Source organism: Diorhabda carinulata, chromosome 10 (genome assembly GCF_026250575.1).
Source record: "Diorhabda carinulata isolate Delta chromosome 10, icDioCari1.1, whole genome shotgun sequence".
Lineage (NCBI taxonomy): Eukaryota > Metazoa > Arthropoda > Insecta > Coleoptera > Chrysomelidae > Diorhabda > Diorhabda carinulata.
Window position 1 is genome coordinate 12,705,493 of NC_079469.1, and position 16,471 is coordinate 12,721,963.

At 32.1% G+C, this 16,471-nt stretch overlaps 1 protein-coding gene across 1 annotated transcript; it reads right to left on the reverse strand.

The window, feature by feature from the left end:
- Positions 1 to 863: 863 nt before the first annotated feature.
- On the reverse strand, positions 864 to 6,115 carry LOC130898731 (peptidyl-prolyl cis-trans isomerase sig-7). The gene is made up of 4 exons (XM_057808213.1): positions 5,485 to 6,115; positions 3,559 to 4,382; positions 2,299 to 2,884; positions 864 to 1,450 (listed from the first exon to the last, which is right to left on the reverse strand). Exons 1-4 carry the CDS (start codon positions 5,709 to 5,711, stop codon positions 958 to 960), a joined length of 2,130 nt encoding a protein of 709 aa, XP_057664196.1. The 5' UTR covers positions 5,712 to 6,115; the 3' UTR covers positions 864 to 957.
- Between the last annotated feature and the right edge of the window lie 10,356 nt (positions 6,116 to 16,471).

Sequence of the window (16,471 nt, forward strand, 5' to 3'; positions counted from 1 at the left end):
AAAACAAAAAAATGTACCAGACCCTTTAATTAAAAACAATAATGCGCCTATTTTCATTGTTAAATGATTAGATATAAGTGCAAAATCGTGGTTTGTTAATGCTTGTTAAAAAAAGGAATATGCTAGTAGAAAAATTGATATAACTTTTCAAATACCCCGTAGAATAGATCACAATCCAATATTATTGTAATGAGAAAGTCGAGCTGATTCCAAATATGTAATAGAATATGAGGTGTTTTTTGGAAAAATGTAACTTTGATATGACATGGCGTTCTGAAACATACTGTAAGGTTGTAAATAATTTTAAAAATGATGGCTATAATCCATACAATTTTCGAATTGGAATCTTCAAGCACAAAGGAGGCACTGAACTTTATCACACTAATCAATCAACCTGTATAATAATAATTATTCAAACTTGAAATGTATCAAGTGGCACTTTTAGAATTGAATGCACTTTTAATTCGCAAATTATTCCTGCGTAGTGTAAATCAAAGAATATACCCTAAAATAGAGGAACACATTAGCAGTACTCAATTTAGCTTTCGAAAAGGACTAGGAACTAGAGAGGGTTTGTTCAGCATTCAGGACTTGGTGCAGATGTGTAGAGATGTCAACCGTAACGTATATTTATGTTTTATAGAAGGCATTCGACATCAATTTAATCAAATATTAAAAAACATAATCCGAATAGTTTTGAGTTCTCAGACATAGAAAAAAAATGGAGGGTATGTTCCAGTTTGAAAAATCATATGGCGTGTACCTTGGGACAACTATCTATGTCCTGAATTAGTTTAATCCTTATCCTTGTTTTTGACTGGATAGGTTTTGAATTTGTTAGGATTGTAATTAAAAATCTAACACAAATTCAACCTTGTGTATATCTAGTATTTGGATAAAAAGTTACATTAAGAAAATACATAATATATATTGGAGTAAGTAAATATGTGAAAAAAATTATTTTTTCTTCTTATTCTTTTTTCTCTTTTCGCTAATGTCACTGTCCGAACTACTTTTACATTTTCTCTTTTTGCGTCTTCTCATTTTTTTATCATCTTCTTCGCTATCACTACTTGATTCACTTTCACTGGAATCACTGCTCCCACTTGAATCTGATGATGATATATTTCTTTTTTTAATTTTTTTATTCGATAAATTTTTTGCTTCTTTCGATTTGTCACTATCCTCAGAAGAATCACTGTCTGAACTTGATTCTACTTTTTTCTTCTTACTCTTTTTATCGTTTTCTTTCTTTCTACTATTTACTTTATACTTGTGTTTTCTTTTTTCAATTTCACTTTCTGAAGATTCAGAATCTGTTCGTGTTTGAATTTGTTTTGTATCTTTTATTTGACTTTGTTTGTCATGTCCACTGTTACTTTTTTCATGATCATTTGATTTGCCATTTCTTTCCGAAGTTTTCGATGAAGACGCCTTATTCCTATGGTATCTAAAACCAACCAAAGTTTTAATAAAAATTGATAATCAAGTTAATTATATTTAAGAAACTACAAACCACACAATATAACTAAATTTCCAATTTTTTTGTTTAACATAGACCCAATTTCCAATGAAAATATAATTGGGGAGCCCAATGTGAGAAATTTTCGAAATCAGTACCAAGAAAACTGTCATTTAAGAATTCACTGTCAAATTGTCAATTTTTGGTTAGGGTATTGGGTCCTACTGTTATATATTTATTCTTCAAGTGAGGATTACATCATGGAGAGAAATATTGAAAATTGGTAAACAAAAAAATCATAATGTAACTAATATAAAGTACACTATAGGAAACTCAACCTACTAAATACGAATAGGGCCAGAAAATAGCCACACGAGTCTATAATTCTTCACCAATGATAATGTTCTGCTAAGAAAATATTGAGATAGTTTTAAATAATGGAGTATAAGCGGATGAAAGCCTAAGAAAACCATGAATGCCAAAATATGCAGTAGTGGAAAAAAATACAGCCTCCGTATTAGATGACTGGTCAACTTCACAAAGACTACAAACAATGAATGTGAGAGAACGGGGTACGTTAGTGAAGAACAGATTAGTATGGAGGCGAATTGTCAAGGAGGTGCGTTTCCAAACAAATTCTCATTATTTAATTACCACGTATCGTGCTTCGAATATTTTTGTACTGTTTTGTTTGTTAAAAATATTCGAAAAAATAAGATTAGTTATTAAATGGAGGATGGAAGTCAACAAATGGAATTTCATACAAAAAACATCGAAATTATAAGTAGAAATCTTGATAAATCAATTGAATTTCCTCGATGTGTTAAAATACATACCCCGAATCCGTATTCCGTACAGTACGTTTATCGTAACTGCGCGATCTACTTTTCCTATGTTTCTCTTTGTTTTCATATTTGTTTCTCGAATGATAATATTCTCTACTCGATCTAGTCGTATCGCGTCCATATCTTCTACTGTCTTCTTCTCGTCTAAATGGGGAATTACGCCTTTGTTCTCTACTCGATCTATTTCTATAGTTTCTGGAATTTTCAATACGATTGGGAGACCTCGAACGGTCTCTATTACTCCTACGTCTATCCCGGTCAAAATTTTCTCTACTGTAGCTTTTCCTAGGTGAGTTTTGTCTCTCCGATCTAGACGAACTATCTTTGTATCTGTGATATTCTCGATGGGGTTCATCGTTTGTTTCCCGATGATGTTTTCTCGAGTCCCTTTCTTCGTATTTATCTTTCTGACGCTTTGAATTATTTTCTTTATCTGCATCTTCTACAGGTGAGTGAGCCGTGGTGCGATTTCTTGTAGACTGAGACGTTGGGTTTATTTCTTTGTTTTTTATAGACAAATCTTGACGGCCATCCTCTGTAGTATCTTCACTATAATGTCTATTTATTTTGTAATTACCTTAAAAAATTGAGAGATTATTAGTTGGCTTGTGAAGTACATTTTTTAACTGTGTAAATTTACTCAAGCTTTGTTGCCAAGTTTACCAATATTAAGTATTTACAAAAAAAAATTCATTAAACCATCTTCTAATTTGGCAATAATGGCAGCTTTCTGAATTTCAGTTAACTGAGAAGGCATTAAGTAAACTTTTTTTAAACACTGTCGATTGAAGTGACATTTGGTAGGAGCTCCGATTTACACAGGCAAAATGTATGTATATGGTTTTTCAGTGAACAGAAGTGATTCAATAAAAAATACTTCAGTAAAAGAATCCTAGGACTTTTCAAATTTTCTTATGCATCAATCATTTGTCAGGTTTTAGTGTTTACAATTTGAGTCAAAATGACACATATCCTGTTGTAATTTGCAGGATAACCGCACTAAAGCTTTGGAAAAACTTCATTCTTGATTATGGAAGGTTACTTTTGCCAAAGATGACAAAAGTTTGCAGTGAATATCACGTTTTCAAGAGCAAGGAACTTTATAATTATGCTATTTGCGACTTTTAGCAGTTATAGGCTCTTTATATTTGATTTACCTAATATATTATGAGGAAATTGGAAGATTAATATAAATATTCCCTATCTATTGAACAATTTATTAAAATAATTTTAAGTTATCGATTTATTTACCTTTGCCTATTGAATTGTTAGGATTCCTTGTTCTCCTTCCTTTTTCATCAAAATGTTCAACTCCTCTTCCTTTACCCAGCCATTTCACTTTGGAAACACTCTGACTGAAATCCACATGTATTCTTCTGTCATCTATTAATATATTGTCCATTTTAAAATAAGCATCCTCACACGATTTGCGGTCTGAAAATTCTATGAAAGCATATTGTAGAGAATCGCCAGTCTTTCGATCCCTGATCACTTCACAAGACACAATTTTACCGAATCTGTTGAAAATTATTTCCAAATCATCGTCAGTTGTCACGGGATTCAATTTGCAAACGAAGAGAACATTTTCTGGTGGTGCCATTTCGGCGTCTGGTAAATCGCCGACCATTTCTAATATTGTAGCTCTAGCCTTCGCTTCTCTTTCTGCTTGAACTTCAGCGATTTCTTGTGCCGTTTTCCCTTCTGTTTCATCAATTTCTTCATCCGGAGCTATTCTTCCGCCTTGTAGACGTTCTGCGCTAGGAGATGGCGATCTTGACGGCACCGTTAATTTTCCAGGATTCGGGTAAGGATCGTCTAAGATAATTGTATGGGTTATTCTCACATCTTGATATGGTCGATCGTCAACATCACAAATTACTTCATTTAATTCTTCTAATATGTCAAAACCTTCTACCACTTCCCCAAAAACGCAGTGCTTTTGATCTAAATATGTGAGATCTTCTCCTAATGTAATGAAAAATTGAGAACCTATCATGCGCTCATCGTTGCCAACAAATGAAAGCAAACCCATTTTTGTGTGTTTTATCCTTGGTTCATTCTCACTCTCAAAGTACCTGAAACAAACAAAATGATTGTTTCTATAAGAAAGCATACAGAAAACAATCAATCGAAGGCATCACACTAACAAAATAAAGCCCCAATATGAAAATTTTTTGACAATTTTGCTTAAATATTGAGATATACAACTTCTGGAAATGAGAGATAATAGAGTGACAAGTCAGCAAAATTTAACCTAGCAAAATCGAAGGGTATATTGTCCAAGATGCCCACTGAAATTGTGAAAATCGAAAAATTGGAGTATCGAGCCATAACCAAGTACCTGTATTTAAAAGGGTTAAGAGGTAAGTAGATTTACGAAGATATGCTTAATGCCCTTGGTAATGTCCTTCGTACGTGATCGTGAAAAATTGGACTACAAGCCTCAAAAGAGGTAAATTTTGCATTGAAGATGATGACCGATCGGGAAGGCCAGTTTCTGGGTCAGTCCCTGAAAATATCGATGCAGTTCATGAGATTATTTTATCAGACCGACGAATTGGGCTAAAACAGATATCTGAAATACTGAATATTTCATACGAACGTGTTCTTCATATAGTTCACGTCAATTTGGATATGAGAAAAATTGCTTCCAATTGTTAGAATGTTGACTAAAAGCGTGCAAGGGTAGAAGTATCGCGTTCGATCTGTGCTCGATTTGAAAACGATTTTTAAACCAAATTGTTACTATAGATAGAGACTTGGGTACATTTCTACGATCCAGAAACAAAGCAACAATCGATGAAATGGCTTAATTGAAATGGATTAATTTATCAAGGATGCCTTCATAATATATTTTGCACAATTTGACCATTCTGGCAAGTGAGTTCCATGGCAAAGCGCCAATGCTAATTACATACACTGTTTATTGACATAAAATAGTTTTAGTAATTTTAGTCACTACACGAGACCGATTTTGCGCCCCAGCGTTAGCGATCGAAGCATAGGAAGTTACGAAAATTTGCATATGTATAATAATGAATCATATTTACCTCGATAAAACTTAATAGAAAGGAGGTGACTTAAGAAATATAAGCTATTATTCATATGTAGTCAAAGTATTAGCCGATTCAAATAATTTTTGACGAAATTTCATTTATATTATTATTATAATCTTACCTTTTATTCGATCCATCTAAAACACCAAAAAGAGATTCTCCGCCACTTCGAGAACCTGTTGGATCACCAGTTTGTGCTATAAAACCTCGACTTATGGTATGAAATAAATTGTAATTGTAATATTTTATCTTACACAGCTTCAAAAAGTTTAGGCAAGCTCTGGGTCGTTCAGAAGTATATAGATCGACTGTTATATCGCCTAAGGTAGTTTCAATTACCACAGACATTTTTAGATATTTACTAGTTTCGTTATAAGAAATATTGGCTATCTTAAAGAATTCAATACACAATGTAACTATAACATCTGCTTTGCCTTTCACATATTTAACTTTTAAAAACAACGAGGTTATGTTTTTGACAAGCTTAGAGTTTTTCAGAGTTTTCTATGCCAGAGACATCTGCTGATTTTGATTATCACTTACAATATAGAAAACTTGCGGGTCTCACTATTATGGACCGTGCTCAATATCCTTCATTATTTTTGGAATCCTTTTTAAGAAGTGGTAGCGGATTTGGTCACACTCCTATAGGTGGAGTGGTGAACAGAGTAAATTTCAGTATTGTATTATATTCACAGATTATCTATATTTAGATGGATCACGACAAGTTATTTGTTCTAACCAAATTGACATCGACTGGGGGTGTGAACTACTAATAAGAGATCGTTAATAAAGTACTGTCAATTTTTTTAATGGCGCGTAATTTAAATTGTTTGAGGTAGTTCATACTGCTACCTTACAGCTAATAAACTTTCTAATTTATGTTATTGTTTATAATATTTCTCAAAAATTTCTCACATGTTCAAGATATAGTATCACAAAAGATGAAGTTTTGAAAACTATTATGAAAAAAATGATGAGGTTGGAAATTTATTAGTTGTTATCTCGTTAAGAGAAAAATATTGAAGTTATTTTTTGAAATAAAATATTGCATACAAACATAACCAATTTAGATGTAACATATTGAGTGATTTAACCTAATAATCAATAATAATTTAATAAATTTTATCACTTGAACTTCACAACATATTCCTCGGAGTTAATTTAGTATTGTTTATAGCCGGCAGTTAATTATTAAAATGTTCTAGGTCCTTATGAGAATTTGGGAACAAATGCATCACATTAATAGATTCATAATACAATATTTATTGGAAGTCATTTTAAAAAAATTAACAACCAACACTGTACATAATCAAAAGTACTCAAAAACACGACCATAACACAACGATAATGAATCATCAAGAGAAAATGTACAAGGTATATCAACATTTAAACCAATTTCAAGCGAATGACCAGGAATGACCGCATTTATAATTGGTCTTGCTCTTGGTTTTAGTACTTTGGAAGTAACACAGTAATAACCAACTTCCGCTTGAATACACTAGGGTTATAAGCCACTATTTTCGTTAGTGTAGGTTAGGGTGTTGATATCAAAACAAACACATAACTTTTATAAACTTTCTGTGTGTGAAGTATCTAGTAGAATTTCATTTTTAAATAAATATTTTATAGTTGTTTCCTAGTGTTTTGCCTACATTGTGTCAGTCATCGAAACCTTATGCGAGAAATAATCTCTTTTCACATTTTTTTCTATAATTATATCAGACATTTTACAACGTTAGGTTTAAAGTTTTTAAAGGTGAGTTGGCAGTGTCTATTTTGGGTACCAGGCGTCCACATACTTATATCCTTAATCTGATTCAAGTAAATTTCCTTTTGTATACCAATTTTGAAATCGGAGTGCAAACTGTCCCTATTTTTAATACAATGGACTAGCCAAGTACAAGTAGAGAGGATACGGTTTCAGAAGCGTAGGGAATTTGTTTCCTAAATACTAGTAAAAAACTTACAAACTAATAAGGGCAAAGAATCACAAAAAAATCCGCATTCGAACGTGGTGATAAATACAAACCTAGATTTTTCTAAAACTATATGTCCTCATGTTTCGCGCAGAAGAGATTATACAAATATAAAGAAGCTTTGAATAGCAGCTCCACAATCATTTTATGGGAATCAGATAACAGTGATGAGGTAGTATGATGTATGATGAGGATAATTTTTTTTTGTATATCATATTTGTTTTCTTTATGTTGTTAGATGAATTTTCTTTATCAAATATCAACATTTGATCATGTCCTGTGGCTCTTCTTTCCGTCTTTCTGAACCAAAGATTCTTGAATCTATTTTCACCCCCTCTCTATCTATTCCTTTCTTTTTTTCTCCCTCCCATGAATTCTGCTTTTAATAACTTTCTATTATTTCGTAATTATTGATTAGGGAGACGTGTCCTGGCCAGCTGGCTCGTGGTTTCCTTAATATCTAAGTAATTGATGGTCAGGGCCGGATAAAGCTAGAAGAGGGCCCCATCATTTGGAAATCATTCTGTATTTTTTGATGTGTTGATACCACAAATCTAACGTATTGATATTATTTTGTTTTTTTCGGGTTTTCGAATTCCTTAAGGGGGCCCCGTCATTATTTTAGCCCCGGGCTTTATAAATCTTAATCCGGCCCTGTTGATGGTTGATCGTATTTCTTCATTTTCTCTTCTTCTCTAGCCGCTTACATCGAATGAATTCCTCCAAAAAATTTTTACCCTTCGATTATATTCATAGCTCGAGGCATTATTGGACGAATGACTATTTTATAAATTCAATTTTTTGCCGAACTTGAGAATATTTTGGAATTTAACACTGCTTTTATGGTTCTATTTGGCGAGCTTCTTTTTCCAATTCTTTTTCTCACCTCTTGAATTTCTGTACTCTTGATAAATAAAGTAAAAAGAACTTGATTATGTTAATTGGTATTTAAAGATAGTTTATATTTTCTTTGATCTACTAGTTGTGCCGTAGGCTTTCTTAAAATCAATGAAGAGCATGTGCAGCTGTATATTGTGCGTGCATCTTACACATTTTGTTGTTTTAGCCTGCCTTGCCTGAATCCTATTCGGTACTTTCCAATAATATCCGAAACTCAATTATATCTGTCAGATTAGTTAGAAACTTGTTCGAGGGTATCTATCAAGAAATCTAGAAATGAATCACATCAGGTTTATTTTGACCAAATAATGCTAAAATTTGAGATTCTTCAATTTTTTCTAATAAGGGGTGGACAGAGCTAGATCGAAATTTCGTCAGGTCTAGGCGTGACTGGACTGAAATTATTTATACTTATATGTTTATAATATAACTTATATTTGTGACTTTAGTGTTGAAAATATTTTAATGACCTTACTTTGTAATCATCTTATTTTAATAACTGAGGTATTTGAATAACTACCATTTAAATTAGTTATTCTATCGAGAGAAAAAAAACTGTGTCAAACGCTGTATTGTAAATTTATATCCAATTAAAGTTTATTATTCTCATGACGTAACTAAGGTTTAGAACTCATCTTTCAGTTCATTTATAACAGAAAGGAACTTATTCCTTTCCATGAATTCTCAACTAACTGAAACATCCTCTTTTATAATTTCCATAACGTATTTAACACTCAGTTACTATCATATATTAAATTCACGTTTTTACTATAATTTTCCTCACTTATTTGAAACATTGGAAGTTTTCAAAGTCTTAAAATTTTCCAGTGCAACAAACCGAAGTTAACAAGGGTCCAAATGGGGTAGCTCCCGAGGGATGTAGATATGGCTACCCAGATGCGAATACTCGATTGTCCATTGTCTGCACAATTCAACGGCCACCTTTCTCCGGCGGACTTTCGAGATTGAATTAGGGCCGAATTTAGCTTATTGCAAAGGGAATTTCTACAAATTGATACTATTCTAAGTGAATTTGTAACCCAGAGGTATCAGAAGGACTTGAAAGATATATTTAGAGTTATGTCGTCGATTCCACATTTTGAAAACAAAGAATCAAAAAATATGTCATGTGAGATTTTACGATATTGAACAAATTGATTTCTATCCCAAATAAAAACAGAAAATGTATTATTTGTTTTATCTCAACAGCTATCAGAATCAATTCAGTGGTTTGATATTGTGAATTTTTCTAATATTGTGATAGCTTAATTTTTAATTAACATTTTCAAATTCAACCCTCTTTATATGATAGATGTAACACTCAACTTTGAAATTTATTGTGTAAACTCAAACCAGAAAAATTTCCAGTTTAACAATAACTCCAGTAATTGAATTACGTACTGACAATCTGTAGCAGATCTTCAGAATGAACATTTCCAATTAATTGAGAGTATTGTAGATAAAAAAAACTTAATAGCAACAGGGTAAATTTCTTTTAGGTTTACAGAATTATTTTGTGCATTGAAAGTCGTCAAAATTTTTAGTAATGAGCTGCTTGAGTCAAAAATGGCCATTCTGGAAGGTATTTGAACTGTTATTTATCGTATACAGCTGGACACTTTTCCAACTTTTCTCTCTACCCTTCATAGTTCAAACATCGAAATAATTTTCCTAAAGATGTGCTGTTTTTATTCTGAACATAAAAAAACAGTTGAATTAACGAATAACAGCAGAAGAGAGAAAATAATAAACAACGTTAATTAATAATTTCGTTTGTTAACATTTATAACTGATTATGTATTAATACTCTTGATGTAAATAACGAAGCATTATAATATGAACAAGGTTAAAACGAAATATCTCGTTAAACTTTTGAGTTGATAATACTCTGTATATTTTGGGATTCTATGAAACAGAATGACTTGAACTGAATTTTTAAATACCACCGTCTTTAAGTAGAAAGCTTTGACTGCAACTTACCATCAACATATGACTATCAAGAAAATGAAGACACGCTATGAACTCTTATAATTTGCTGGTAGAAGAAATTTGAAAGAGAATGAATATCACTTGACGCACGTGCTGGTAAGCTCTGTTACTGCTAGAAACATTCAAAGAGTAAGAAGTACGGTCGTGAAAACAGCAGAAAATACTATAACTATTCAACTGATTTGACATGTGTGACTTTTTGTTATTCTTCAGCACAATGAAACATGTACGTGATTGACGTTTCATGACAGCTTTCAGCTTTCAATTCATGAAAATTTTGATTACAAAAGTCTATTAATGTAGATAGATATTTAATTTGATTATTAATAGAATCAATTTCACAAAAATCTAATTCAATTTGAACTTTAATTGAAATATTTCAATCAATCAATATTTCTATCACACGTCATTTTGAATCACATGAATTTCAAGTTTTTACAAGAACTGATACAATTTAAGGCCACCGCAAATGTTAATTATTTCCCAGACGATGAATACATTACAAAGTATTTGAAATATATTAAAGTTAGTTTACTTTGGTGTTTCATTGCCACGTTCCCAATATTGAGTTCTTTCTTGGGTTTTAGTCGAATGAAAAACTAAAATGTAAATTGAGTCATTCTCTATTATTTTCAAACGAAACAATGAAAAAGTGAAGAAAATACAATATAAGCTTGAAATCATCACAATACCTAACCTATCAATATTTAGTATTCCGTTCCCTGGCCCTAATAACTTAACCTAACTTTCAGCAAAAGCCACGTTTGCTCTAATAAAACACTGTACCCATCCTGGTCTTCTGTAAACTTGTCCTCTTCTATCGCTACTATACAGGCACACTCTGTTTTCATCTGATACGAGAACGGACCCCATTGTACGTCAGTCCAGTTGATGTATTCTCTGCCAAAAAATATATTCGGGGCTCGGGGGCTGGAGCTAATTTGAGGCCTTTTTAGCTCAAGGTTAGCTGCTATTCTTCTGACTGTCCAACCACGCAATGCTTCTCCTTCTGGTTTTCTGAGCTCTTATTGGACTTGAACACCACTGAGGTTCCGATTTCTCAGCGATGTGCTAAAATTTTTTCACCGGACTCGTGTCCTCGATTAAAATTCCAGTCTCTTAAATAAACGGTAAACTCTAGAAACGTTATTAGTATAAATGAAATTGAAAAATAAATAAGTAACATCAATAAACGTTATCCTATAATCTTTATTATTATTGAATGCTTTCTTCTGTCAAGTACATTTTATTTTTTGAGAGAGGATTTTCGTGCCAAAAAAACTATGACCTCTTTTTTTGCAGAACGTCTTAAAGGAAGATTTTTGAGAATTTGCTGATAAATATTTAGTATATTTCTTTTTTGCGAACTCAAAATTGGAATATTAAACTTCAATTTAAACTTCTATTTTCTCATTTCAGAGTTCATTGATATAAATACATAAATAATGAACCAAACAACGTTTCGTGAATATCCTAACGAGTACAATTTTTAAATTCTTTAAAACGCTTTTTGGCTTCTCGAGCAAATCTCCTCCCCCGGATTCTTTCAGTCATATTAAGCGAATTAAGGATTCGGAGATTTGCTGAAATACTTAAAATTTTCTACAAATTTCTTCAGAAACAAATGTAATGCGGAGGATTTTTCAAGTGACGCCTAATGGGATGAAACGAAAAGATTTGACGAGGATGATGTTTAGTATACTTACAGAAACTTCAAATATTATTTGGAATTGAGAAAAAAGTAGGACAGATAACTAGCCCAAATCAGATTCTTTTGTTGTAAATACTTTTTTACGTGTTATAACAACAACTGTTCCATTTGTATCCACCCAAATGGGGTTAAATTCGCATTGAAAGGCTGATAGGATGAGAATCAAATTTTATATTTATATTATATATTTCGAGCCATCATATCAACACAATATCATTTATTGCTTTGCCAATATCAATTGCACCAAGAGTTTCGTTTTGTTAATTTATGAAAACATATATTTATTATTATGACTACAAAGTTGATACATCGTTGAGATTATATCTTCATCTTTATTTTGTACAATGCAAAATAGGGGGCCATGGAAAATAAGGACCAAGTAATAATTATTTATACTAAAAGAAATTGAAATAACATTGACTAGTCGAGAACGATTGCGTAGTTAATGTTACAAACAAGTTCGCCAAATGCGTTCTTAGTCCGGTCCTGACCAGCTACAATGGAATTTCAAAATTAGGTAAATTCGTGAGGCGCCTTTCATCTGCTTTTTATAAATGACGCCTTTGATGTTTCCTTTTAGAACTTTTTATTATAGCAGGCGGTTTATAGGCAGTATTTCTTCTCAATAATTTCTAGGAAAGTCTATTTATCTATTTGTTTCGGTTCTTTTTGTTCTAGAACTTTGTAGAATTTTATTTAGGTATATAAATGATTTGTGTAAACGCAGTTCGTTAGTTATAAATAAATAGTCGTAGTGAAAAGATTGAATTAGTAAAAGTAATCGCAGAAATTATTTAAGTGATATTTATAAGTAAATTATTGTTAAGTTAAGTGTATTACATAGCGTGTGAATAAATCAAGAGACGAATAGGAATAGGAAGAGTGTAAATAAATATAAAAAACGTTACATTTATATACTTATAGCCTGTAAAGTAGGTATATGAGATTTTTCCTTTTACCCGCATAATTTATTAAAGAATTCCAATAAATTTAATGCGATCCTTTTCTCATGAAATTATTGACAGCTTGAACGGGTTTGGATAGCATCATAGAAGGGTCAGAAAAATCGTGAAAGTAACGTATCAATACTTTTAATAGTGCCAAACAATGACGTCTTCTAAAGTACTTCAAAAGTAACAGAAAACTTAGTGATGGGGAAATTTTGGAGTTAGAACAATTCATAGATCTAAATTACGAAAAAACGACAACTATCTATATCTATTAATCAATATTCATAACGCTCAGTTTGTAGCAATCATTGTTAGTTTGAGGTTATTGATGAAATGCTGGGACTTCATGAAAATCCGGGATGGCTGCACTCTCAACTGGATTGCAAGATGTTGGAGTGAGTAGAATTCAGTAGAATTCAGAAGTCTGGTAGTTGGATTCTTGGTGGCTGAAACTCCTAGCATGGCAGCTGTAGAACTGTAGGAAAAAACAGAAACACAGAAGAAGGAACGAGTAGAAAGAACAGATTTGAACAAAATGACCTTATGCTCTAACATATATAAAAAAGCGAATTTATATCTTCTTAAAATATAACCATGCAGGAATCTTTTCTAATTACGAATTCACGCGGAAACTTAATAAAAAATTTGCTAAAACAAAAAGAAAATTAATAAAGATAACTGGAATTTTTTTGAGCACAATGATAAAAAAGCGGAGAAAAACTTACCAGCGAATAAAATCACCACAAATTCACTTTTATTTGAAGTGTAGGTAGGTAGAGGAAGAATTCGAATCAATTTCGAGATTTCATTGAATTCATCGAATGGAGTGGATGATAAATTAATTTTTCTGTGACTTTCCTGACATGCCGAATGGCATGTTACACAGTATTCCTTCTACTGTCCTTTCTCATTGTATCACACTATTTTGTCCGTAATTTTTCTCCCTTAGGCATGATTAGAATACTTTATTTGGTGCAGTGATAGTAATAATGCGAAACTCGATCGGCGCTGGTGACGTAAGCAAGCGATTGGCGCGTTGCATAAAGAAATTAGGGCAAAGTAAAAATATCACACTTTTAAAAATTTATAGCAGTGTTAGAAATGTTCAGTGATTTGCAAAATTTACGTTGCGACATCCCCAATAATTTAAAAATTTGAACTCGACATCGTTTTCAAAACATTTTATATATTCGTGAATTTTATTATTGCTAAATACTATAACGAACTGAGTCGAACGTTAATGACGAAGCTATGCAAGTGCACATAAATACGTAGTATCACTTTTAGGAAAATAAAACGACGAATCAAGTAGCGATATCTCTTATTGTACGACAAAACTAATTGAACAGCCTTAGTCTACCGAAAAACAAGTTCCCTATGATTCAGTAACCAAACGGCATTTTTGTGAATATTTCACTGACAGTGAGCGGACACAAGAGCAGAAGGGTATCACGTCTTTTCCCGGTTCCTTGATAAACTCTAGAGACGTACGTCTGGGATTATCTCGGGCACGGAGCCGTCATTAGCTGTGAATTTAATGATGTTTCACGGTAGGAAAAATCAAGATGTCGACTTCGACACTCTAGTTAATTTTTAACGATTTTATTCTATTTTTACGTTACTACGATTTTTAAAATATATTTTCTCGATTTTTAGAATCAAATATTAGATATAGTACGATAAAATGAGGGTTAAAGTTACCATTGAAAATTTTATACCAGCAAATGTAGAATAAACTATAGGTTTGTCGGACCGCGAGGTAGTTTTTGCCAAATTTACCAAACCAAAGAATTCTTAGAGTAAGTATCAACAGCTCGTGCGAATTTTTGTATCATAGTTGACTAGAAATGTTTTCTGGTTATAGCGAATTCAAATTTTTGGAATTTCTAAAAAAATTATTAGTGTAGTCAGTTCAGGAATCGTTTAATGACATTCATACTAAACATACTGTGGAGAAAAGTTGCTGGAGAATCGAGTTCTAGAGGAAACCTGCTAAATGTCTATTTATCGTAATCCAAAGACCCGCATGAATCATTGACAAACTGTGCATGGATTATAAACAATGATATGTGTGGGTTCCTGGATGATGATGAAAATCTCTAACTCACAATTAACGGATTGTCACAGATAATTTGCAGGTTTCCCGTAGAATTCCAATCTTTATCAAACTTTTGCAAGTTTGCAAAGTTTTGGATGGATATGTGTACCATGTCACTGAATTGCTAACCGGATCCGTTAATAGTTTTCAAAAATTGTTTTCTAATAGCCCATCCTCAACAGTTGACAATTCTCCCCTCTCTTAATGTATCAGTTGATCTCGATTATACGTGGTATATACTAGTTTAATTGAAGTTGATCTATTCTTATCACAATAATGAGACTGTAACAAGATGATGCGCTTCCACAATATGCAGTCATTCCAAATCGGTCGCTAGGTCGTAAAAGAACAAAATAATAGGTGCCTAGGTCACCTGATTTGACCCCTCTTGATTTCTTTTTATGGAGAAGGAAAGGAAAGTGTACCAAAATAGACCACAAAATATCATTGAGTTCAAAGAAAGAATACGTATTGTGATTGCACAAGTAACACCGAAAGTTATAGAGAAGGTTCGAAAAGAGTTCTTGGCACGCCCTTCTCATTGTATTTTAGCTGGAAGTGAATAGTTTGAGCACTCATATTGAGTTTCGTTGAATTTAATGAATAATAATGAATAATTTTTTTATTGATAATATTGTATATAACGCTTTTTTGGCTCATAACTTCGAACCTTATCGATTTTTTCTGACTTACAAATTCTAGTTTTGAAGATTTTTTGAGGAGAAAACAAATCTTTACGTTTTCTCTGTACAACTGAATGATAAAAAATATTCAACAAAAACGGTGCTTCCACTAAAACCATACCTCTCTTAAATCGTTAAGCAATTATGAAGAGAGCGGAGTGAAGGCATTTTATTTTGAATAAATTTTAGCCTTTTGTCAAGCAAAATCAGCCACCATAATATATCGAAACCAAAATTAATAAACATCGTTGAAGCCCTTTTAGAGGTAATTGAGGTATTTGATGCTTACAACACACACTGTATGAATGCTTAGATTCCAAATTCAAAACGATATTGTTTGATTTTGTAATAAATAGAGATAAATATGTGTTTTGTTTTGGATCATCGCTAAACTGGGTAATATCTTTTAATTTTGTTTAGTCTTCCCAAAGATCTCGTATATCTTGAAAAAACATTTCTCAAATTATGATAAATATTGATCATGGTTACGCAAGGAATATGAAATAAGAAATATAAATAACGTACAATTATGGTTTATGACATAAAACAAATAATTAAGAACACACTTAACATGAAACGCATACGCAAAAAACGAAATTTTTAATATAGATATTGGTGCAATTGGTAAAACTGAATACATATTTCTTTCTAATATAATTACCTGAAAAATCAATCTACTTTACAGTAAAGTTAAAATTGATATAGGGTACAATATGAGAAATTACTTGGGATGTTGGGATGAGTGATTTCTATTTCATCGCATTGTAGGCGTGTTAGTATCTATGACAATTTATTCTT

What these genes read in the sequence shown, in the direction of transcription:
- LOC130898731 (XM_057808213.1), bottom strand. Translation starts at nt 5,711, where the DNA reads ATGTCTGTGGTAATTGAAACTACCTTAGGCGATATAACAGTCGATCTA. An exon ending in TTAGATGGATCGAATAAAAG is followed by an intron (nt 4,383 to 5,484) that starts GTAAGATTATAA and finishes TGTTTGTTTCAG; the next exon opens with GTACTTTGAGAGTGAGAATG. An exon ending in GTACGGAATACGGATTCGGG is followed by an intron (nt 1,451 to 2,298) that starts GTATGTATTTTA and finishes GGTTGGTTTTAG; the next exon opens with ATACCATAGGAATAAGGCGT.